The sequence below is a fragment of the Sphaeramia orbicularis genome, chromosome 18 (assembly GCF_902148855.1).
Source record: "Sphaeramia orbicularis chromosome 18, fSphaOr1.1, whole genome shotgun sequence".
Lineage (NCBI taxonomy): Eukaryota > Metazoa > Chordata > Actinopteri > Kurtiformes > Apogonidae > Sphaeramia > Sphaeramia orbicularis.
Window position 1 is genome coordinate 5726678 of NC_043974.1, and position 26103 is coordinate 5752780.

The window sequence follows — 26103 nt, forward strand, 5'->3', positions numbered from 1 at the left end:
TGGTATGATCAGACTCATATATTTTTTTGGGATTGTCCAAAAATACACACATTTTGGAAAAATATTAAAGAAGCGCTGGAAAACATGTTGGACAGAGACCTTCCCATGGAGCCTGTGTTTTTTTTTATTCAATGTGTTTCCTAATCACCAGTTTAGTACAGAACAGTGTCATATACTGCATGTTGTACTGATGATTGCGAGGAAACTGATGACTCTGGAGTGGCTGAAGCTTGAACCTGCTGTGATTGTTCCATGACGGCTCCGTTACAGCAAAAAGGGCCTGTTTTTGAACAGATAGACTCCAGTCACTGAATATTTGGCCTAAGCTTCCTAGACCTTCGCTGCCTAAATTTGGTTTAAATTAGCTGTATTCTGATGGAAACTCAAGTATTCGTGGTTTCCCTCTCTATGTATAACCATAACACGTCTGTGTGTTCTATTTCTACATTGTTGTTTGTACGTGATGGATGAGGCCCAATTGCAAGATGTGTGTTTTTTTTTTGTCTGTTATGTTTTATCTTTATATTTTTTCTTTCTTTTTCTCAATAATGATGGTAATTGGCTGTTATGGAATAAAGATGGCAATAAAGTTTAAAAAAAAAACAAACAAATGGAGGCTGATCATGGGATTATTGTAAACAAAATGACAGCCATGTTTAAAGACAAGTACTGAAGTGTTGGTCCAGTTGTGTTCAGATGAAGGTTTGTAAAACACCCAGAGGAACCTGTCTAATACATGGTGCGGTTTACCATTGGTGTTAGTAAGGTGGATGGTGGAGTCCACAGTCATCTGATGACATGGCTGTGTGGTGACAAAGTGGTTCTTCAAAGGTTCTTTAACATCAGTCTGTCTGGTTGGGTGCATGATAACCATGTCAACTTTTAGGTTTTTGTTTTTATCTTTAGTTGATGGATGTGAAAAAAGTGTTGTTTGTGAAAAGATACAGATGGATGTCATCATGAAGCACTACCACATACGACCAAATGACTAGCCTGGAGCGTCTGTCTGCATACTGGCATTATAATTACATGGGTCTCCATGGTGACATTTTGGGACATCGATTCTTCGATGGGCTAATGCTTTAATGCTGCTGTTGATGCCAAGACAGCTGATGGAAAAGGAGAAACAGGAAGGAACCAACAGGAACAAGAGCTGATGTCATCCTGCTGAAGGGCCAGGGGCAATTCACCACACCAGACTGGACAGAGAGAGAGAGAGAGAGAGAGAGTGTGTGTGTGTGTGTGTGTGTGTGTGTGTGTGTGTGGACACACCTGTATGTGTGTGTGTACATCTGTATGTGTATAGAGGGTAAGCATTTACGTCACTTCCCCCCCAGGCCATGCCCCTCTAAGTCAGACTGAGTGGCAAAAACCAACCACGCTCAACATGACGGAGTACAGCAGTAAACACAGTGAGACTGGGAAAAATGTTGAATATGAAATTAAATTAAGAACAATTGGACTGGACATGGATCCATATGAGCTACCAAAGAACAGGTTGTCCACGAATATTGACATGTGGACAGAAATCGCGTATCCTGACATCCAGGGTGTAGGGAATCATCACTATTTTTACCTGAAAAACCAACATACATGGTTTCATCATCACTGACAACCAGGGTCCAAAACTAGGAATCTGGACCAGCTGATCCAAAGCCCATTTACAGTAGACTGTGTACCGTCCCCAGTGAATACATGCATGATCTACTGGTACTGAGGATATTTACGTCTAGTTCATATCAATTACTTTATACAACACAGATACTACTGCTGTGGACGAGCAGGGTACGACTGTATTCTGGTCAATTGTGATATTTTTCCACCTGTTTTTAAATAACAACATCACTCTCATAATATTATGGCTTTATTGTCACAGTATGATGACATTAATCTCATAAATGAATGACATTTTTGTTAAATTATGAGTTTTTTTTATAACTATGACTATTCTCATAACATTGTGATTCTTTTTGTCTTCGACTTTATCAGAAAATTACGGGTTTTATACTGATATTTTATGGCTTTATTCTCGTAGTGGCAAGTGTTTTTATTTTCTCATGTGGCCCTAATACGCTGTTGTAGCTTTGTGCTCCAGTTCCCCTGTATCTGAAAAACTAGGTTAGCCTCAGTTTCAGTTAGTTTACTAATCATGTAGGAGCACAAGGTTCATACTCACAAAATGAAGACAAAAACCATGAAAGATCTGATCATGAAATCAAGAGCTTTACTAAGAAGTAACGTTAGCCAAGACAATACGTAATTTAAGGTATGATTTTACCCAAAAATACAGCATAAACTAATGTTACCTGACACTAAACAGGATCCATACATCTAGGTTTGGTTTCCTGGATTCGTGGATCCATCTATTTCTCTTTTCTTTGTCTTTTGGTGCCTGTAAAACGATAGCTCTGTCTGCTTTTCAAACCTGTTTGTACAATCAATCGCACAACAGCTCTTCCCCATTTTTTATTAAATATTATTCTTCAGCTTAGACAGTATTAAAGCCAATGCTGCCACTCATCTCCCTCTTTCTGCCACTCAGTGGGCAGAACCACGGTGACTTCCACTACCTGTGACGTCACGTGCATACCCTATATACCTGTATGTGTGTGTATACACCTCTATATGTGTATGTATATGTGTGTGTGTGTATACCTGTATATGTGTATATATGTGTGTGTGTACCTGTATATGTGTGTGTGTGTATACCTGTATGTGTGTGTGTGTGTGTGCTGTAGCTAAGGGTTTTTGATCAAACATGCATAATTTCTGGCCTTCATGACTGTATATTAAAACCTGCCGCTGTTCATGCCAACCTTTTGAAGTCACTGAGCAACTCCAAGAAAAAAAAAAACACAAGACATGATGAAACTGTGGTGAAACGTCCCTTTTCAATTCGATTTCTCACACAGATAAAAAGACAAACTCATCTCTACCTTCTCATTCACGTCGCTCTTCACTTCTTGCCACTTTCTTCGTTTCTCCTCCACATCCTCCTTTCCTTTTTACCTCCTCTTGTTCTTCCTGTTTTTAGACAGTGTCTGCTCACCGTACACCCTCCTTTCCACCTTCCATCCATTCGTCCATCCATTCTTTCCATCATAACAATAAATATCACTGTATAGTTTTATTCATCAGGTTAAAGTGTACTTATTAAGGAAGAGCTGAGTGAGAAGCCACAATATCATAGGCAACTCAAAGAGAAGCAAACACAGTCTGTAGAAACCAGAAGTATTATTCTGTGAAGTCTCTTAGTATTATTATTATTAGCGTTATAATTATTACTAGAATAACTGTTATTAGGATTAAAATAAAATTCCTTGGCCCTTATTGATGCAGAGAGAGAGGGTGCAGGCTATGGACAGAAGAGCAGTGGTTCCATCAGGACGTTCCTTCATTCCACTGGGGGGGTCAGTGACAGACAGACCTTATTCCATTTGTCCCTTTGGATTTTCTTCAACTTTCTCTTCAAGTAACTATTAGGTTTTATTTCAAAGTGGGATTCATTCCATTTGACTGAAGGTAAAAGGACAGTTAGGGACTTTTCTTTCTGTTTTAGGAGGATTTCATTCCTTTTGTATTCCTTTCCCATATGAACTTAAGTTAAAGGGTAAGAAGATAACTTTGGATAAATACTGGGATGAAACAGGGACCCACTTCCACATCCTGAAGAGTCGCTTCGGCTCCTTGTAATTCCGTAATTATGATGCTTGTTGTATAATCCCAGTGGAAAGATGAAAATATTGTCTTATCCTTTAAAATCTCATTCCATGTTATCTTGATACATGCGTGAATAAAAAACAAAACAAAAAGCAGTGGCTCAAAAAGGCAGCGTGACGTCACCTTGTTTACTGTCAGTCCTCAAAGACATGAAAATACCAGTGCTGACCTGATGGAGTCATGATGCACCGCCTGGGAAAGAAAATGCACTTTGTGTTGCAAAGCCTGCAGCTTCAAAAGTGATAGAAATGATACAAAAAATGAGCTTACACAGCGCAATGCTTTTGCTGAAACAAACGGAGCCATATGAGGGTCCATTAGAAAACATCTATTCATGCACTTGCCCCCCATGAACCTTTGGTTTGAAAGTGAGTAGACAGCCCCCACATGACTGATCCCACCTGGGTCCCACTGACATCCAGGCTCCAAAGGATGAGGCCAATGACTTTTACAGATGGAAGCGTATTGTCACCACATCCTGCATTTGTGACATGTCCCACTGTGGTTCCTTTCTGGGACAAATCACGATGTGGGATGCATGATCCTACCAAAGGTATGTGGTCAAATGCACCCTGACCACCTAAAGCCTTGTACTTGTACTGACTATGGTCCAGTGTCATTTAAAATGTGAAAATGGTAGAGATGCTGAAAATGTTAGGTTTAAAATGTGCATCAACCATGAAAACTTCTGCTTCAGTGGAGTTTCAGAAGATAAACGGGTGGAGCTTACAGGCTGCACACAACACAGACTACTGATTTGGATCATGTTCCATGAACCATGGCTGAAATTGTAAAGTTCTGCTGTTCCAGTGTGATGTTGTTCAAAGTTAACTTCTATATGATGACAGAACTAAACTGAGCCTGGAGGTCAGTGAAGAGCTAGATGTTGCTGACTGGATGTTTACCTGAATGGACATATTTTTGGTTTCTATAGGCACTGGACATCTTTTCCTGTGTGGGGACCAGACATATGAGCTGAAAACACCAGCCAGGGAAAAGGTGGTTTTAAGGTGTTGATTTGATAATAAGGTGGTTTTGTTGATGTGGGGAGGTCTATTTTATCAAGTAACATGCCAGCATTAACCCCTCCCACTTAAAGCTTCTGTTGATTTGAAAGCCATCCACCACTCTGTTTTATTTACCTTTAGTGTTAGTACCGTGTTTGGATTCTGTTTTCTCTGATTGTGTTCTCTGATTGGCTGAGAGCGTGTCCATTGGCATCCAAAACCTCCAGAGGACTTTTAGACAACAGCCTTTGGAAATGGAGAATGAAATGAGGGTTCCCAGACTGATTCTCTACTTGAGAACTGGTTGTATTTGCTGAACAATCATTCAGACCACCTGATATGCAGGTGACGTCAAACTGCCTTCATGAACATCTGCCACATCAGGATGCTGAGGCTGAGCCTCTGCACCGTTTCCCTGCAGGATTCCTGAATACGTCCAGCGGTGTTCTGGAAAAGATGCCTCTGGATTCTGGCTCCTCCCCCTCTCTCTGTCTCTCTCTGTTTGTATTCATCCATTTTGCAAACGAACAAAGAAAAACAGTTTGGGTGTCCGTCTTTCCTATAGCTGTGTGGTGACAGAGTCCTCTATGACCTCACAGCTGTCCTCTATGACATCATCGCAGGGTCCCACCCACCCACCCATCACCATGACCCCTCCTCCATCCACACCGCCCTCCACAGCTCCTCCCACGCCTCCGCCTTGGAAAACGTCCTCGCTGGAGTCCAGGAGGCGTGAGCTGGACTCGGACATGTTGGAAGCACAGTGCAGGGATTGGCAGGGGCATGGGGGTGGGAGGGGCAGCGTCAGGATAGAGTCTCGGCCGTTCGTCCTCCGTGGAGAGAATGAGGGGTTGCTGATGTCGACGGTGCGGCCCACCTCATTCAGGTGAGTCTCGCTTCTGGTCACATCACTGAGTCTGAAGTCGGTGTGGCTGTGGCTCCCCAGGGGGCGGAGCAACCCGTCAGAGATGGTGTAGGAGGGGGACGTTTGGAGAGGTAGAGGCATGGGCGGGGCTTTACGTTTGGAGCGTGAGAACAGGTATGAGAGGCGTTTGAAAGAGTCCGCCTTTGAGCCTGGAGCTGACAGACGCTGAAAGCGGCTTCGCGCACGAGCAAGTGATGAGGAAAAGGAAGATGGCGGGGACGGGAGGACAGGTGTGGAGGAAGGGGGGATGACTGTGGTCTTCAGCCCATTGCTCTTTGGTTTCCCATCCTCCTCCTCCTCCTCCTCCTCCCCCCATCCGATACCCTCCTCCAGATCCCCCTCGTTAACTCCCACCCCTTTTTCTATCTGCGTCATTCCTGAAATGGAGCGCACCAAGGCAGATACGCCGAGCGTTGGCGCAGGCCTAACGTCATCCTCCAGCGGTGTCATGAAGCTCACACCTTTTGACCTCTGACCTCCCCGTCCTCCGCTGCCGTCACCTGATTCGCTGTCGTCCTCTGAAGCCATGGCGCCGTCATCTCTTGTTGTCTCACTGGAGGAGGAATAGTGTCGCCTAGGAGGACGACGGTTGCCAAGGAGATCAAGGACTTCGTAACGGAAACTGGAGATGTCCTGCTTCAACTCCTGCAAAGACAACGAGACAAAACGCCAAACAAGTTATTGTTAATGACAACTACGACTAAAAGCATGAGTGAAAAAAAACATTTAGACCACTGACATGGAAATGAAACAGCAACTCAAAAAAAGGATTGGATTTCATTTCCCTGTATGGTCAATATTTAGGGGCTTTAATAAACAATGGTCTTGGGAGTCTTTGATCCTGCACTCCTCAATTCAATTCAATTCAATTCAATTCAATTTATTAAGGGTTTCTTTATGATTCCTGATGAAAAATTAAATGAGACCAGTGTTGGAATGACCCCTCAGCCCCCCCTGCCCTGTACCTTTTCCCTTGTTGCTCCCTGCTCCCCTCCCGGTATCGTTAACCCCTCATCTGTGTTCACTTCTCCTATCAGCCCCCATGACCATTCACAGACCCCTTTAGATCTGAACAATGTAGGTCAATATAGACGTCCAATGTTGACACATCAACCACAATCTGACCTTGAAAATGAAGGTCAAGGTCGATGTTGAAAAACTTGTCCAAGTTGCACCTAAATACCAAACATTGAGGAGATCAGACAATTTGGTGACACCAAGATGAACGCAACAGATTCCAACTAAAGCCATGTGGGTGAAAGGTAATCAAACTACACTTTGACACAATTCAAATCCTGTCATCTACAACCAAAAGTATAATCAAACACCAGAATGAAAAACTACATGAAAAAAAGGCTGGAAGAAGATTTCACATGTACTGCAGAAACAAGAGGAAAAAAGAAAAGATCCAACAGAAAAAGTGCAACAATTTCTCCATAAAACGAACAAAAACACATGCACAAGGCCTCGTAACCGTGACTCATCATATCTAAACCAGATGAGTCAGACCACCCCTGAAAGTTATTGAAGCCAAAGTCTGACCAGAGTGTCTGCAAGATTTATTCAAACAAAGACTAAACGGGGGGGGGCGGCAGAAGATGTTCCTGAACAGAGGGATTGAGGTCAAGAAAAGAGACAGAAGAAGACCTGATGGACAGAGACCAGACACTAATTTGAGTAAAAGTACTAATACTCCTGTACAGGTAAAAGATTTGGATTCCAACAGTACAGTAAAATAAAACATCTAGTCATTGTACAAGAAAAGGGTCCAGGTCTGTGTTACTGTATATGTTTTTTTCATTTGCTGTATTAATGTGTCTATCATATTTTACTGCTACATTTGTCCAGTTTTTTCACATAAACACTGTTCTAAACCTGTGGTCGTTCCATCTGCAATAATGCATCATATTCTAAATAGGGATGTAACGATTACTGGTATAACAATAAACCGCGGTAAAATTCCCGACGGTTAGTATTACTGTTTAAATTCTAATTATCATGAAAACCATGTTTGATTACCACACTTTGAAAACTCATGGTAATGCTGCTCATTTCTTGGAGAAGCAGCAGCATTCCAGGTGTGCATGCCAGTTTGTTTCTATCTATCTCTGTCTATCTATCTATCTATCTATCTATCTATCTATCTATCTATCTATCTATCTATCTATCTATCTATCTATCTATCTATCTATCTATCTATCTATCTATCTATCTATCTATCTATCTATCTATCTATCTATCATTCTATCTATCGTTCTATCGTTCTTTCTATCGTTCTATCGTTCTATCGTTCTATCTATCTATCAGTAAAAGAAACTAAAAACTCAAACTTGATGTGGGAAAAGGTCAAACAATGGCCATAAGGTGCCATCTTTAATGCACATTTGTATGTTTGATGTTTACATGTTAATGTTTTAATGTTTCTGCCAACAGGAAGTACATTGTGCCTATTTTATTTTATTTTATTTTTCAAAATACAACTTGGTTAAATTATTTCAGTGTGTGTATAAGTACTTTTTGAACATTTTGAGCACAATTTCAACAATAAAACAATAATAATGATAACCGTGATAATTTTGGTCACAGTAACTGTGATATGAAATTTTTATATTGTTACATCTCTAATTCTAACAGACTCATACTGTTTGTTTGTAATGAAACTGTTCCTGAGACCTGAAACACAGGGCTGTTTTCAGCTTTGACACTATCCAAGAAGGTCTTCAATGATGTTATTCAGGACAGAAGAAGAAGAACTAGATCTGAAAAGTTGCCCGACAAATGTCGTACGAGAGTATAACATGTTCAGTCCAGTTGTTCTGAGGTCTGATGGGAAAAACCTCCAACATCTACAGTAATGTTTGTGCTGCTTCTGTTCCACTCAGTAGAGGCTGAGGTAGTTCTGGTGTTACTTGAAACATTCTCTTCTATAAAATGGATAAAAATGACTGGTTTATCTCTCTGTCCCTCATCACAGACCTGAACCCTTCTGTTCTTTCACATACGATCATGAGCTGCGTGTCATTTTTGTCTTTGACTGAACATATGGTTTCCAAATTCTGAACGTGTGACTTTACTCCTTAGAGAATCAAACTGCATCACTACAGTATGAACCTGGTGTCAGTTCCACATCTGAAACACACACTACAGTATACACCTAATGTCAGTTCCACATCTGAAACACACACTACAGTATGAACCTGGTGTCAGTTCCACATCTGAAACACACACTACAGTATACACGTAATGTCAGTTCCACATCTGAAACACACACTACAGTATGAACCTGGTGTCAGTTCCACATCTGAAACACACACTACAGTATGAACCTGGTGTCAGTTCCACATCTGAAACACACACTACAGTATACACGTAATGTCAGTTCCACATCTGAAACACACACTACAGTATGAACCTGGTGTCAGTTCCACATCTGAAACACACACTACAGTATGAACCTGGTGTCAGTTCCACATCTGAAACACACACTACAGTATACACCTAGCGTCAGTTCCACATCTGAAACACACACTACAGTATACACCTGGTGTCAGTTCCACATCTGAAACACACACTACAGTATGAACCTGGTGTCAGTTCCACATCTGAAACACACACTACAGTATACACCTAGCGTCAGTTCCACATCTGAAACACACACTACAGTATACACCTGGTGTCAGTTCCACATCTGAAACACACACTACAGTATGAACCTGGGGTGCGTTTCTGCACTAGTTCGTTAAATCGTTAAGCCCAGCGCAACGCAAAATGCGTCTATTTAACGCATTTTGCGCTATCCCGTTTCTGGGCTCGCTCTTTGTTCGTTAACAACTAGTACAATGCAAAATGCGTTCATTCGTTAGTTCGTTAACCCCAACGCAATGCAAAATGCGCTATCCCGTTTCTGGGCTAGTTCATTAAAAGTGTGCGCTCGCCCAGTTCCTCGTTAAAGGGCTGATTTTAACGCGGACCTCAGAGGTCCTTCGTCGTTAGGTCGTTAGAAGGAGGATGTATTCTTGTAGATTCATTTCACTTCGTTTCTGTCATGTATTTCCTTTGAAATATTATTTACATTTGTAGAAGAAGATTTTAACACAAGTCTGACACTATCTTTAATGATATCAGATTTTTTCCATGGACATTTTGCACTAATAAAAATAAATTTACCGAGTGAGGACTGTTCCGCTCACTGCATTTTATTTTGTATGGATTTATGGATAAATAGAAAAGCACTCGGAGAGCGCAGACCTCCACCAAGGCAGATCAGTGCCTCCCTGGAGAGCGCAGACCTCCGCCAAGGCAGATCAGAGCCCCCCACCCCCACCCCCCGGATCACCACCAAAATTTTATCATTTGTTTCTTGTCCCAGTATCAACATTTCCTGAAATTTTCATCCAAATCCGTCCGGGTTATCTTGCACACGGACAGACAGACAAACAAACCAACACCAGGAAAAGCATAACCTCCTTGGCGGAGGTAAATATAGATTAGTTCAGGACAAAGTGTGTGTGGCTTTGAGAGATGAATGAATGAATGAATGAGAACCGTATGGGGGCAGAGCCAGTGAACTGAGGACACACACACCAGCGGGGGTGTGTGTGTGTCTGTGCGCGTGCCTAATGAGATATGAGCGCGTGGATGAGAGGACCGGAACAGAGTTCCGTTTTTCTATATAATCTGTTTGTCCTGTTGTTGGTTACGACCAACAGTGACCATTTAGAGTTCTGTTCATAAAGTCACCAGTGCAGAATAACTGGGGTCATCCTTAGACGTCCAGCCGGACGCACGATAAACATGTGTAAATAATTCAGTTCAGTTCAGAGTGTGCGTGTGTGTGTGTGGGGGGGTGCAGACAGCTGAGGGGTCCATCTATAGTCAGATGAGGGTGAGGAGGTCCATCCAGACAGGTGAGGGTAAGGGAGGAGGTCACAGATCTGGGCTCACAGATATCCTCTAATACTTCTTCATTCTAACCATAATGCTGTCAGATCAGCTGACTGGAAACAGTGGGAGCGGAGGCGTTCATTCTGGGTTAAATAGTGAACCCACCTGTTTAGCGCACCCTTCAACGCAAATAGTGAGTGAACGATGGCTTAGCGAACGAAATGAACGCAGAAACGGATTTGGGTTCGTTAAGCCTCTGCGTTTGCCGACCCATCGTTTGCTCTCTATTAGCGCTGAGGGGCGCGCAAATGGCTGCGTTCAGTATTTAACCCAGAAACGTACCCCTGGTGTCAGTTCCACATCTGAAACACACACTACAGTATGAACCTGAGGTACGTTTCTGGGTTCCCCCCCGCTGGTGTGTGTGTCACCAGTTCAGTGGCTCTGGTCCCATACGGTTCTCATTCATTCATTCATTCATTCATTCATTCATCTCTCAAAGCCACACACACTTTGTCCTGAATGAATCTATATATACCTCCGCCAAGGAGGTTATGTTTTCCCGGCACTGGTTTGTCTGTCTGTCTGTCTGTCCGTATGCAAGATAACCCGGACGGATTTGGATGAAAATTTCAGGAAATGTTGATACTGGCACAAGGAACAAATGATAAAATTTTGGTGGTGATCTGGGGGGTGGGGGCACTGATCTGCCTTGGTGGAGGTCTGTGCTCTCCGAGTGCTTTTCTATTTGTCCATAAATCCATAGAAAATAAAATTCAGTGAGTGGATCAGTCCTCATTCGGTAAATTCGTTTTTATCAGTGCAAAATGTCCATGGAAAAAATCTGATATCATTAAAGATATTGTCAAACTTGTGTTAAAATGTTCTTCTACAAATGTAAATAATATTTCAAAGGAAATACATGACAGAAACGAAGTGAAATGAATCTACCTCTGAGGTCTGCGTTAAAATCAGCTCTTTAACAAGGAACTGGGCGAGCGCTCACTTTTAACCACCTAGCCCAGAAACGGGATAGCACATTTTGTATTGCGTTGGGGTTAATGAACTAACGAATGAATGCATTTTGCGTTGCACTAGTTGTTAACGAACAAAGAGAGAGCCCAGAAACGGGATAGCACAAAATGCGCTGGGCTTAACGATTTAACAAACTAGTGCAGAAACTAGCCCCTGGTGTCAGTTCCACATCTGAAACACACACTACAGTATGAACCTGGTGTCAGTTCCACATCTGAAACACACACAACAGTTTACACCTGATCAGTGGTGTAGTGGTTAGTGCTGTGTATTGGCAAGAAACTGGCAATACGATACAAATCACAATACTAGGATCACGATATGACATATCACAATATATCCCAATAATGTTAAAAGGGCAATTTTTTGTTTGTTTCCTTTTTTTTTTAAATGATTATTTCCTTGAAGAATTGAATTACAGCAGAAATATGCACAAAAACTAAACACATTTTTTTTTATCACAACAGGATCTGATGCTATATCACAAAATGTTCCCATGTTCAAACTTAAATTCTGTTTAACAGACATTACAGTTTTAGATCCTGTTCAAATGTTCATATTCTATTAGTTCAGAACTAACATCAGAACAGTATTTTTGTGCAGTCCCAACAAAAGAACTAACATTGTTGAATAAAAGAGTGTTGAATAATAAAAAACAAAAAACAAACAAAAAAACAAAAATGAACCCCCACAATATCTGCATTTGAATAAATACCTAAAAAATATCGATACAGTACATTTTAATATTGATACAGTATTTTGAAATGAAATATCGCGATACATTGAAGAACCGATATTTTCTTACACCCCTAGTAGTGGTCCTTGGAGAAGTGATACACTCTAAATTTTTGCCTTTAAAAAAAAAAAATACTATGTTACTTGTTCATAACGTTAGCCTTTCATAATGTTACCTGTTCATAACGTTAGCCTTTCATAATGTCAGCCAGTCACAACATTAGCCTTTCATAATATTAGCCTTTCATAACTTTAGCCTTTCATAACCTTAGCCTTTCATAACATTAGTTATTCATAATTTTAGCCTTTCATAATGTTAACTGTTCATAACGTTAGCCTTTCATAACGTTAGCCAAAATAATGTTAGCCTTTCATAATGTTAGCCTGTCGTAACATTAGCCTTTCATAACTTTAGCCTTTCATAACATTAGTCATTCATAACTTGAGCCTCTCATAACGTTAACTGTTCATAACGTTTGCCTGTCATAACATTAGCTGTTCATAACGTTAGCCTTTCATAACATTAGCCTACTCACTAGGAATGGGAATCGAAAAATGGTTCTTTTTGAGAACTGGTTCCCACTAGCTCGATTCCTTGGAATCATTTGCCTGCCTGCTAAACGATTCTGCTTATCGATTCCGCCTTGTTGTGCATGAGTGATGACGTCACGTACATGCTTTATTGTTTTGGTCAGAACGTAGCCAACATGGTGTGGAGGCAGAAACGCTTCAAAGAGACGACACCAGGTCCAGTTGTAACACTGTCAAAGCTTCCACTTCTTCCAAAAAGTGGGATCCCTCCAATCTGTTCAAACATTTGTCCACAGCATGTGATTCATTTGCAGGAATGTCATGTATTTGACACGCTACATAGCGGCGCTTGAGAATCTAGTGGCAGAGTGAACACTAGGCTGTCATCCGAGCCCAGTTCCGGTTCCGGTGTGGGCAACAAATGTCATACCCCCTCAAATACAAGTTTCCGAAGGTAGGGGAAAGGAAATGAGGCACACAACAATGGGAAATGAGTTGAGCTGGTTCCATGTAGTGGAAATGCAGCAATAGAATAATTAGTAAGTAGTTTCACTATCACTGTACCCCCCCGAACCAGGCCCGGCGTATTATTATTTGTGCATACTGTATATGTTATATTTTCTGTGCAGATGGAAATATAAAAGACAGTTAATGCAAACACACCCGTTTGTCCTCTTTTATTCCCTCACCCAATGAGAATCGATAAGAGAATCAATAAGGGATCGATAAGCTAAATCAATAATGGATTCGGAATCGTTAAATTCTTTTTGATTCACGTCCCTACTACTCACACAGTTGAGCGAATGACTAACTAACATCTCTTCTCCTCTAAATGTGCAGTCATATGTCCACTAGTTTAAAACAGTGACTCATTCTGAAACCACCCTAAAACCTACCTCAGAATTATGTATTCCATCAAAGTAGGTTCTCTAAATATGTTTCACTCATTTGAAACACATTTATTCTGCCTTTCTCATTTGCATTTCCAATAATCACACATCTTTCAATGAGACGTGCAGTGACCTGTCAATCAACTGGGGTGGAACTGCCACCTGAGGAGGTGTCCAATCAAGTTCCAGAGGTGGACAGCACTAGTTAGCATTATTTACCTGAGCATGACCCGCCCTACTCTGCCTCTGACTGGCTCATCAGTCCTCATGCCTAAGGGTACGTTTACATGACAACATTCCGCAAAGATTTCTCCTTTGCGTTATAAAATCATTCCGCGTTGAGACGAAGCCGCTATGATAACGATCTGCGTTAACATGAGTCCGCGAGAATGACTGAATACGCTGTAGTGGCCATGCCAGACCAGTAGCTGGCGATGTAGAGCTGTAGTGAAACAGTGGCGGTAAAACACGCGCCTGCGCACAAACGATTTCCGGTTTAGACAGCCTTTAAATGAGGAGAAGAAGAAGAAGAAGACGAGGCGGACAACACTATTTACAAACAACAATGGCGAGTGGTCGTACAAAGACGCAGGACTTCTTTGTCTGGACAGACGAGCTGAGCACAGTTAGCAGCACGTATGTTGTTCTGAAACCGGCCATTGTTGTTGTGGTTGTTCCTTCTTTTTCTGCAGCTTTATTGTGTCATAGAGGCTGGCAAACCAGCTTGGAGGCGCATTACCGCCACCAACTGGCCTGGAGTGGGTTAACTGGCGGTTCTTGGCTGTGCGCGCATGCGGTGACGTCATATTTTACCCCGGAACGCTCCAATTCGCGTTAACACGGAGCTGAAATGCGGAGCGTATCGATAACATTCCACCCTGGACCCTGGTATCAAAAGTTTCCAGATTCAGGCACTCTAGGCACGTTAACAGTTAACAGAAGGCTAATCCGTGATGAAATCTTCCCGGAGTCGACTGAATCCTACGTCATGTAAACGGCCCCTAAAGTTAACCAATCTAACCAATGAAGGTACCAAGTACTGGCCAATTAGAGGCAGAGTAGGGCAGGTCATGGCTTCACCATCTAAGGAGAACAAATGGGCAATTTGGTTCAGATATGACTGAATGGAGCACATCAGGGGGGATTTAGAAGAGGGTAAATGAATGAAAAATAAGTGGGTATATTCCATATACCCCCGTATACCCTGGACTACACCACTGCACCTGATGTCAGTTACACATCTGAAGCCCCCCCCCACACACACACACACACATGCCTGTTTGTTTCCACACTCAGCTCACCATAAGGGCACATGAACACACTAACAGTGATCCCCTTGGAAGTGCACCTGATGTTGAAAAGCCCAAAGGAACGTTTCCACTTCAAAGCCCAGGCTGAGCTCCAGAGGGATGATGGGAAGACAGTCCAGGGAGCTCCAACAGCTCACAGTAATCAAAGACAGAGGAACTGTGTCCAAGGATTATCCATGTCAACTGTACTATTGATCATATTGATCAGTGCTGTAGATGAGCAACATGAACTACTTCTAATACATGAAGAGGCAACAGTCAAACTGTCAACTACACCCATCCATACTCAGCTGACCATGGGAGGGGTTCCACTCAAACTGTCATCAAACACTTATTCTGTGTTTAAGAGCTGAAATTTAAAATTTGGATTTTGCATTCAGTATCAAGTATTTTCTGAAGACATAAAGTAGGCTGTGTAGCTATCTACAGGACAAACACCCCCCATCTGGAATGTACCCCCAACCAGAATATACCCCCATCCAGAATGCACCCCATCAGGACACACACCCCCCATCTGGAATGTACCCCCAACCAGAATATACCCCTACAGGACCACCCCCTCTCCCACCCACCCCCCAGTCTGGAATGTACCCCCTACCAGAATATACCCCCATCCAAAATATACCACCAACCAGAATATACACCCAGTCCAAAACATACCCCCATCCAGAATATACCCCTACAGGCCAAAGTCCATCTGGAATCTACACTGGGTTAGACTTAAACTTGTAGATTTACAGATTTGTTTCCATTTGACTGTACATAGAGCTGTCACACAAATACAGACATAGACATCAAATAGAAAAGAAAAGCCTGCAGGAGAAGCAGACATATATCACAAATACACTTAGTTGTGTCGGACATGCCAACACATATGGTGACATATATGAGATATCCAGTATAATGATGACATACTGTATCATCCCAGGTTCCACCAACAGGTAAGAAGTGACAGTTATAGACAAACACAGGTACAAATAACAGACACCAACAAGTGCAGCAGAGCGTGGTTCAAGTTTGGTTCAACTTTAGGTCAAGTTTAGTTCAAGTTTGGTTCAAGTTTGGCTCAAGTTTAATAATAATAATAATAATAATAATTAAAGCTGCAAGCAGCATTGGGCGGGACCTTGCACCGGGTGTTCCGCCTCCCCCGCGATCCGCCTCTCCCGTGACCATCGACGCCTCAGCTCCACACACGCCTGTCCGTTCCGATACGAGCTCCCACCGTTTTGTGTCCGTCATCCTTACATCCCTACAGAACACCAGCAACCCTCTGCTGAAAGCACTATCACTTTTTAATGAGGCTTTTATTTTGGAAAAACCCTGCTGTGCGTATGTGTGTGTGTGAGAGAGAGACAGAATCACTCTGAATGAACTGAAATTATACAAATAGTTGAACATAAAAGTCATGATTTACCACATTTCAGGCTTTTATTTTGAAAAAAACTATTGTGTTTGCGTGTGTGTGTGTCTTTGAAGAATAATTTTAATGAATTAAAACTGTAGAAACACTTGAGCGTTTGGCATAAAAATGGAGAAGTTATTTAATAGTCATTATGTATTATTTTAGATAAGGCTTTTATTTTGAAAAAATGTACTCCTTGTGCTCGGTAATGTGTGCAAAATGTCAAATATCCACAATACAATGCAGCAAAACCCATTTCAAAATGTGAGGGGGAAAGAAAAAAAAAAAAAGGTCCTTGCCAAGGGTTTGAACCCAGGGCTTCCTGTACAATAGACTAGAACTCTAACCACTGGGCCATTCTCAGACAAACACAAGAATGCACTACTCAGCACTATATAGGGATTTTGTCATTGTGAAAAGTGAAACTAAACATACTCTTCCAAAAATCACGATTATTCCATAACCGTAAGTTGTATCTGAAAAATTCTTTCACTTTTGGATTCTGCAGACTTGTGGGAATTTAATGAGGAGGTATAACTTTTTTGTCAAAAGCCTGAAATGAATAAGCAGTAATTGCAGAAACGTAGAGTAACTTTGAAAGGCAGATTGCCAACTTCCTGTTGGAGTTAGCTCATGAATGTCAGTGTATGATTTGTCGGCTCAATCAGACCAACATTTTGGCATTTGTTTCATGTTTCAGTGACATTCCTACTGGCCGCTAGGGCAGTTTTTGTGTGTTTTTTAGTACAAAGGTGGCGCTACAGAGTGCATTTTGGCACCCAAGGGGTTAATTTTGATAGTGAATCAAAGTGTTCACCAGCCATGACACACATGGCAAATTTGGTGAGTTTTGGAGCATGTTAAGGGGGTCAAAGGGCAGTCTAAAGTGGAAAAAGTATGAAAATAAACAAATTGTTATAAATCAATAACCGTACATCGTATCTCAAAAGTTTTTGCATGTGAGAGTTGTGGTGAGTCCCGTGAACGGATAGATATGTCACATGTGGGGAAAAACTCCAAAGTGAAAAATAAGTTCCAAACATCACAACTTTGCGGGCTTCTAAAAAAAAAACTAAGACAGTTCTGGAAAAAGTATGAGATCACTTTTTTGAGGAGGGTTGACTCTATCTTTTGATGCTATTTAGAAGTAAATATGACAAACGGTGTCATCGGAGTTAGTTTTAAAAATTTTATTTTGAAAGGCATATTGCGAACTTCCTGTTGGAGATAGCTCATAGGTGTCAGTGTGTGATTTGTTGGGCTCGATTAAACGAAAGTTTTGGGGTTGGTTTCGTGTGTCTACAACATTCCTACTGGAAGTTTGCAATTTGAGCATTTTATTTTGAAAGGCAAATTCTGAACTTCCTGTTGGAGTTAGGTCATGAGTGTCAGCAAAAGATTTGTCGGGCTTGATGAGACGAAAACTTTGGCATTTGTTTCATGTTTCTACGACATTCCTACTTGCCGCTAGGGCCATTTTTGTGTATCTACGGGGTGCTAGAGAGCTCATTTTGGCACCTATGGGTATAATTTTTACATTTTATGAAATTTTTCACCAGACCTGACATGTGTGCCAAATTTGGTGAGTTTTCGAGCATGTTTAGGGGGTCAAAATCCAGTTTAAAGCGTCACAGAAAAATAATAATATAAAAACGAACAAAAAACAATAGGGCCTTGCTTGCAGGCAAGGCCTCTCACTGTGTGAGAGGGCCTTCCCTTTCGGCTCGGTCCCTAATAATAATAATAATGGATTAGATTTATATAGCGCTTTTCTATGAATGCATACTCAAAGCGCATATAGAGGATCCATTATTCATTCACTCTCACATTCACACTGTGGTGGTGGTAAACTACATTTGTAGCCACAGCTGCCCTGGGGCAGACTGACGGAAGTGTGGCTGCCAATTTGCGCCTTCCGACCACCACCGAACATTCACACACCAATATGAGTAGCAGCACTGGAGGTAAGGGGGGGGAAGTGTCTTGCCCAAGGACACAACAGCACATGGACAGAGCGGGATTCAAACTGCCAACCCTTTGGTTATTGGACGACCCACTCTACCATCTGAGCCATGGCCACCCCAAGTTTAGGTCAGGTTTGGATCAAGTTTGCCCCCCCTCCCACCCACACCCATCCAGAATATGGATATTCTGAATGGGGAGGTATTTTCTTGGTCAGGGGTATATTTTGGAGGGGGTATATTGTGGACAGGGGTATTTTCTGGGTTGGGGGTGTATTTTGGAGGGGGGTATTTTCTGAGTCGTGGTATATTGTGGACAGGGGTATATTCTCGGGGGTGGGTGTACTATCCCTTTCCATACCTTTTGTTTTCCACAGTTCCATTTGTGGGTTTTCAGACGGACTAAACTAACCAGTGCACATGTGCAGAAACATCAGGGTCATCAACCATTTACAGCGGACTCATTAGAAAACAATTCATATATTTATTAGAACATTCTGAATAATCTGAAACTCCACATGTAACCTAAGCCTTCATTATTTTCATCCTTGTGTGTTTTGACTATCTAAACGAGAACGTTTTTGTTGCTTCTCTTCCGTTTCTTCGTCCCATCATAGCTCGTCCTCATTTATTTCTCATTCGTTTGCTTTGTTTATGTGTCAGCTTGTGCATGAGCCGTTGCCATGGCGACAGCGCCTACCTTAAAGTTCTCCTCCGTCAGACCCTCGTCTGTCTTGGCGCTGCGGATCATGGCTGCCACGTACCTCTTCACCAGGTTGCGGATCACTTCCTGTTGGGAGACGGTCAGTGTTTGATGTGTGGTTTCAGATAAACACTGGGTTCATGCAGACGTTCTGTTTATCATTCATTCAAACTGCTCTACCTTTATTCAAACACGTTATGGTCAACATGTTCTTCCATGAGTCTCTGAACAGACTTATGTTTTCATTTATTACACCATTATTAATAAACCTTCAAAATGTTTCAACATCTTGATCACATGAATACTTTAATGTCCGTCTTTGCTGTAGGACAACAAAGCTTCAATAACTTCAATTAACTGTCTACACCTTTGAAGCGTCTGCGTGTCACAATATACAAAAGAATAATGACCAAAGTAAAATAAAATAAAAGAACATAAAATAAAATGAAATGAAATAAAATACAATAACATATAATAAAATGAAATAAAACAAAATGAAACAAAATCAAGCAAAATAAAACAAAACAAAACAAAATGAAAAAAAAAAGAAATAAAATACAATAACATAATAAAATGAAATAAAACAAAATGAAACAAAATCAAGCAAAATAAAACAAAACAAAACAAAATGAAAAAAAAAGAAATAAAATAAAATAAAATACAGTGAAAGAAAATGAAATAAAATAAAATAAAATAAATATACCTTAAATATGTGATGATGACTTAAAGTCAGACCGGTTTGACTTGTTACTGTAAATTACGGTCTTATACAAAACACCATCAGTGCATGAACTGGACACTCCAGAAAAAAACCTGATGTTATTTTACATAAAATAAAGGAGTGTACAAGTCACACCTTTTTTAATATTCATTTTCTCCCGTCACTCTAAATCTGGGTTATAACTCTTTGAAAAACCCATCGGGTTCTTTTTGGGCCAGAAAAAACAGTCAGTCCACTGACCCCGTCACGGGTCATCAGTCCACTGACCCTGTCATGGGTCATCAGCCCACCGACCCCATCACGGGTCATCAGCCCACTGACCCCGTCACGGGTCATCAGTCCACTGACCCTGTCATGGGTCATCAGCCCACCGACCCCATCACGGGTCATCAGCCCACTGACCCCGTCACGGGTCATCAGTCCACTGACCCCATCATAGGTCATCAGCCCACTGACCCCGTCATGGGTCATCAGTCCACTGACCCCGTCATTGGTCATCAGTCCACTGACCCCGTCATGGGTCATTAGTCCACTGACCCCGTCATTGGTCATCAGTCCACTGACCCCGTCATGGGTCATCAGCCCACTGACCCAGTCATTGGTCATCAGTCCACTGACCCCGTCATGGGTCATCAGTCGACTGACCCCGTCATGGGTCATCAGTCCACTGACCCTGTCATCAGTCATCAGCCCACTGACCCAGACTGAGATACAGACCAAAGACCAATTAAACAACATTTGGTGATCAGTGGGTAGTAAACACACACACACACACACACTCTGCATCCTCCCACAGTGGACACCTGTGAGTGCCAAACAGGACGCTGTGGCTCATGCTGTCACTCTCCTCCACTGCCAACACACACCACACACACTGTTCAACCCTTAAAAACACTGACGGTATCAGAGGAACGGTGTGCGCTGCCAAACCCAAAGTACTGGACATCCTACGTGTGCAGACGCTGCCAGAGCTGACAGGTCCAAACACTAGCGGTACGTACCAGTTTGTACAGAAATCCAAAAAAAACCTGGACATGAATCTGACATCTATGTCTGCCAAACGGAGGAGAATGTGTTACTGAACAGGAGATGAGGAGCTCAACTAGCTTTACATGAAACTGTTGAACGCACATAAATCCCATAATATAAGCATTCAAACTCAACTGAAGGACCTGACTACCACTGTGACCTTTGACCTCCTCAGTAGACGTGTAACTGCTCTGTCCAGCTAGACAGACAGTTAACAGATGAATGTTGATGGTTTTAAATGTCCATGCATTCATCTCTTTGTAATTGTAAAGCTGTAACAGACCAGAATAAAAAACAGCAATTAGCACTGTACTTAACATGTCTGACTAACAATGTTTACTGCTGACATTAGCATACAACTATGTCATAACTGCAACAAATAAAGTACAAACTCATTTACTGGAATATACATAGTTATTGAAATTCACTGTAACAGATTAGCCTAACTAGCATAACAAAGTCCGCTAGCATACGGCACTAACATGCTAACGTTGCATAGCTGACATTCAACATGTTGTTAACTACATTTACATCTGTAAACATATGAATTTACACATTTAAACAGTAGTATCTTACAAGACATTGTATTTTTTGCCAAACTAACGACTTACAGCCTTATGTGGGCCACGACTTCACCACACAGGATGTTCTTCAGCAATGACACTGAACACTGAACTGAAGGTCAGCTGACTACAACACAAGTTTGGCCACAATGGGGCGCCTATAGGTCAACATTAAACCAAATGCAAATCAAACTTTACATTACAAGCATTACAACCTCTATGCATGTGTGGACCTGTCTCCTGGTCCTAGTGACCTTTAACCCTGTCTCCTGCTCCTGGTGACCATTAACCCTGTCTCCTGGTCCCAGTGACCATTAACCCTGTCTCCTGCTCCTGGTGACGTTTAACCCTGTCTCCTGGTCCTAGTGACCATTAACCCTGTCTCCTGGTCCTAGTGACCATTAACCCTGTCTCCTGCTCCTGGTGACCTTTAACCCTGTCTCCTGGTCCTAGTGACCATTAACCCTGTCTCCTGGTCCTAGTGACCATTAACCCTGTCTCCTGCTCCTGGTGACCTTTAACCCTATCTCCTGGTCCTAGTGACCTTTAACCCTGTCTCCTGGTCCTAGTGACCATTAACCCTGTCTCCTGCTCCTGGTGACCTTTGACCAGTGGTGTTGTGTTGTGTGTACAGACCTGGTAGTGCTGGTTCTGGATCAGGCTGTCGGCGTGACGCTCCTGTAAACACACAACAGGAACACATTAAACCTCCTCATACATGGACTGGTTTGTCAGTAAACTGGACTGAAGACATGTGCAGCAGGCTGAACTGAAGCAGAGGCTGATGGATTGATCCCATACAGACTCACTGCTCCATCTGGGACTCTGCCTTTTCCTCTTTTCAACTTGTACTTAAGCCACACATCATCATTTATTAGGGTATTACCCTCTGTATTTTGTATTTTTCACTGTAAATCATGTTTTTCCCTATATTTAATTTCCTATATTTAATGCAGATGTTCATTAAAGCTCAGATTAAAGTTGATGATGGTTATTATATCAGAAACGATCAAACTGAATAAACAGTGTCTTTTTCAGTTCAATCTGTCATTAACTGAACATAAACCCAGTGTGTCCATCCACTGGCATTGATCCAACTCCATGGGTTTTACTGGGGAGTCAATGTTGGAGAAGATGACAGTGTTTCCACGGTAACTACGGAGCCTCTGAATGTCCAAAATGGTCATATCTGATGACCATGAATCAATCAATCAAGATCAATAACTGTTTGTCTTTATGGGTTAAATGAAAAGGTCCAGAATTATTTTATGTGTCGGTTCCATGTTTGGTCAAAGACACACATCTGTCCTCACATCATCTTCTGCTTTTCTTTGATATTTGAAAACCCTTCTGTTCTGGTTCCAGGTTGGTTGAGTCATGATGGTTCAGTGTGTGGTCTGTTTCACTCAAACGCACCGGTGCTTCTCATTTCTTCAATAACGACACACACTTTCACACTTTTAATACTATGGGGGATGGGGTGGTGGTGGACCACCGGGGTGAACGTGAAACTAAAGGCTCATTTCTCTTTTCCCTCCTGAAGCTTCACAAACTTTCATTTGGGGGAGAGGACATTTGTCCTGTTATATATTATACATAATACATACTAGGACGTTTGTCCTGGGGCTACCTGGTTGATCCTGCCAGTAGCATATGCTTGTCTCAAAGATTAAGCCATGCAAGTCTAAGTACACATGGCTGGTACAGTGAAACTGCGAATGGCTCATTAAATCAGTTATGGTTCCTTTGATTGCTCCAACGTTACTTGGATAACTGTGGCAATTCTATAGCTAATGCATGCAAACAAGTGCTGACCTTCGGGGATGTGTGCATTTATCAGACCCTATACATATGTATAATATATAACAGCACAAACATCCTATTATATATTATACATATGTATAATACGAGGATTAAGTAAGGATGTTTGTCCTGCTATATATTATACATATGTATAATCTATAATAGGATGTTTCTCCTGTTATATATTATACATATGTATAGGGTCTGATAAATGCACACATCCCCGAAGGTCAGCACTTGTTTGCATATATGTATAATATATAACAGCACCAACATCCTATTATATATTATACATGTGTATAATGAGTCTAAGTGATGAATTTTTTGTATGAAATGTACGGTGTGGCGGCAGCAGTGCCACAGCAAATTATTACCAGCAGGAACGCTGAAGATTAAAAAAACAACAACTTTTAAATATATTTAAAGAGAAGATTTGAACTGATAAAAATGGGAAAATAACCTAGAAACTGAGCAAAGTGAGATGTTAGCATTCCAAACATGTTCCACACCAAAGCACAGTGAATTCTGGGATGAAAAGGGACAGATTAGATGTAGACTGGAGTGTCTTCATCTAACCTGGTCTGAGTTCTCACTGACAAATGCATTGAAAGGACGTAGACCACTGCTGCCAAAGGAGCTCCTGTCCACTTCCTGTTGTTGTTCACTGTTTTCATGTGAAGTCTGTCACTGCTCTGGTGAACCGCTACCATGGATACCAGCATATGGCCTTTTGGGTTCTTGTGTTCCACGCTCGTTTGCGTGACAGTGCAGTAACAAACATACTGTTGTCTATTAGGGTCAATGTGAATAAATGAAGCATTTATTCTTGACTTTGCTGCAAAACAGCCTGTTTTTGGAACCGTGGAGCAGCATAGACCAACCAAAAATATTCACAGGTTTATGGAGGAAACCGCTGATCTGAAGAGTCTGAGGAGAGGAACGTCTGTGGGTTTGGGGAAGCTGCTATAGTTAGGAGGGTTTATTTGAATGTTTAAGTGAGCAAACAGAGGAAGGCTAGTGTGGTGATATGGATTTACATGAAAACAAGGAAAAACTAAAGCACAGTGAACACCACAGGAAGAAATGAGAAGAAACTCAGAGCCATTAACGGGAGGATGAGAGGTCCAAGACAATGAGAGAAAACAGATGATGAAGGAAAAATGATGAAAAAGAAAACAAAAAAAAGACCATAAACCAACAATAGAAGATCATCCATGAACAATAAAGATGAGGAACCAATGACAGATCATCCATAAAAAATAAAATTGAAGAACCAATGAAAGATCATCTATGAACAATAAAGATGAGGAACCAATGAAAGATCATCCGTGAACAATTAAGATGAAGAACCAATGAAAGATCATCCATGGAAAATAAAGATGAGGAACCAATGAAAGATCATCCATAAAAAATAAAGATTAGCAACCAATCAAAGATCATCCATGAACAATAAAGATGAAGAACCAACGAAAGATCATCCATGAACAATAAACATGAAGAACCAATGAAAGATCATGAATGACCAACACATGACTGATGATGACAGTCAAAGCTCCCTCACCGTGAACTCTCGTAGGTTTTCACATTTGTGCGTGTCATCTCCAGGCGGTTGTCCTCGTCTGCATAACTTGTTGTGGAGCCACATGAGCAGGTACCAGATGGACTTAGGGCTGGGGATGATGTTGAACGGAGGAGGCAGCGTCCCGCCTTCGTCAAAGTAACTCATCCACAACTTAGTGCGAGCAAACTTCCACTCGATGTCAGCATGATCCTACCAGACAAAAACAGGATGAAGATGATCCATGTTTGGATGTTCTTATTCTGGGGATGAAGTGGAGGAAGTGCACATTTACACATGTGTCACATCTTGAAACCCAGAAGAAGAAACAAGAAGAGCTTAATGCCACAACAATAACTATGGACAAAGGGTTAGATATACAATTAGATAGTGTTAGGGCATATATATATTTATACACACACACACACACACACACACATATATATATGTATATATATATATATATATATATATATATATATATATATATATATATATATATATATATATATATATATATATATATAGGGTTAGATATATAATTATATAGGGTTAGAGAAGGTCAGTAGAAATGCAAAAAGAACAATTCAAATATAAAGAAACAAAATAAATACAACAAAAGAAGAAAAGAAAACCTTTCTGAAGAACAGTCTATACATGACAAAAACAAACAAACAAACAAATGGATCTGAGAACAAAACTGAGTTAAGTAAGTAAATAAATGGAAACAAAGAGAAAAAACAAATTCTACTGCTGATCTACATATAAAGTAAACATGTAACCACAGGTAATTAAGTAAATAAAGAGATAGATAGATAGATAGATAGATAGATAGATAGATAGATAGATAGATAGATAGATAGATAGATAGATAGATAGATAGATAGATAGATAGATAGATAGATAGATAGATAGATAGATAGATAGATAGATAGATAGATAGATAGATAGACAGGTTAGCAGCTAGTGTGATTAGCGGTTAGGGTTAGGGGTTATCGATTAGCGCATTGACACACCATCAAATGGCGTTAAATAAAGGATGAAAATACGTACGTATACCATGCTAAATGCAATAAACTGTCATCCCATCCAACAGTATTTGTTGAACTCAGTCTGTCAGCTGCATCACCCAGAGTTTAAGGACACGGTGACACAATCAGACACCAGAGGGAAACCAACACACACTGATGTACCTCAGGAAAATACTGCCAAGCATGGATAAATGTTTAAAACTGAATAAATGTGAAAAAGACTTTTGAATGTCTGCATTTGTCATTCTGTCTTCCATATCAGACTGGAGTAGATCGTGAGGATCCTTTATAC

The 26103-nt window shown here is 41.3% G+C and overlaps 1 protein-coding gene and 1 long non-coding RNA gene across 2 annotated transcripts in view; one reads left to right on the plus strand and one right to left on the minus strand.

The window, feature by feature from the left end:
* Window positions 1-3475: 3475 nt before the first annotated feature.
* trpc5a (transient receptor potential cation channel, subfamily C, member 5a) overlaps window positions 3476-26103 on the minus strand; it is a 253871-nt gene continuing 231243 nt past the window's right edge. The window contains exons 15-18 of the mRNA XM_030162423.1: window positions 24784-24993; window positions 22056-22097; window positions 19104-19193; window positions 3476-6297 (exon numbers count right to left, since the gene is read on the minus strand). Coding sequence (XP_030018283.1) covers window positions 5287-6297; window positions 19104-19193; window positions 22056-22097; window positions 24784-24993 — 1353 coding nt within the window. The 3' untranslated portion in view covers window positions 3476-5286. The remainder of the gene's footprint in view (window positions 6298-19103; window positions 19194-22055; window positions 22098-24783; window positions 24994-26103) is intronic.
* On the plus strand, window positions 4270-23195 carry LOC115438662 (uncharacterized). Its single transcript, XR_003938125.1, has 3 exons — window positions 4270-4280; window positions 4581-4591; window positions 23030-23195. It is a non-coding gene; the product is annotated as an uncharacterized LOC115438662 (long non-coding RNA).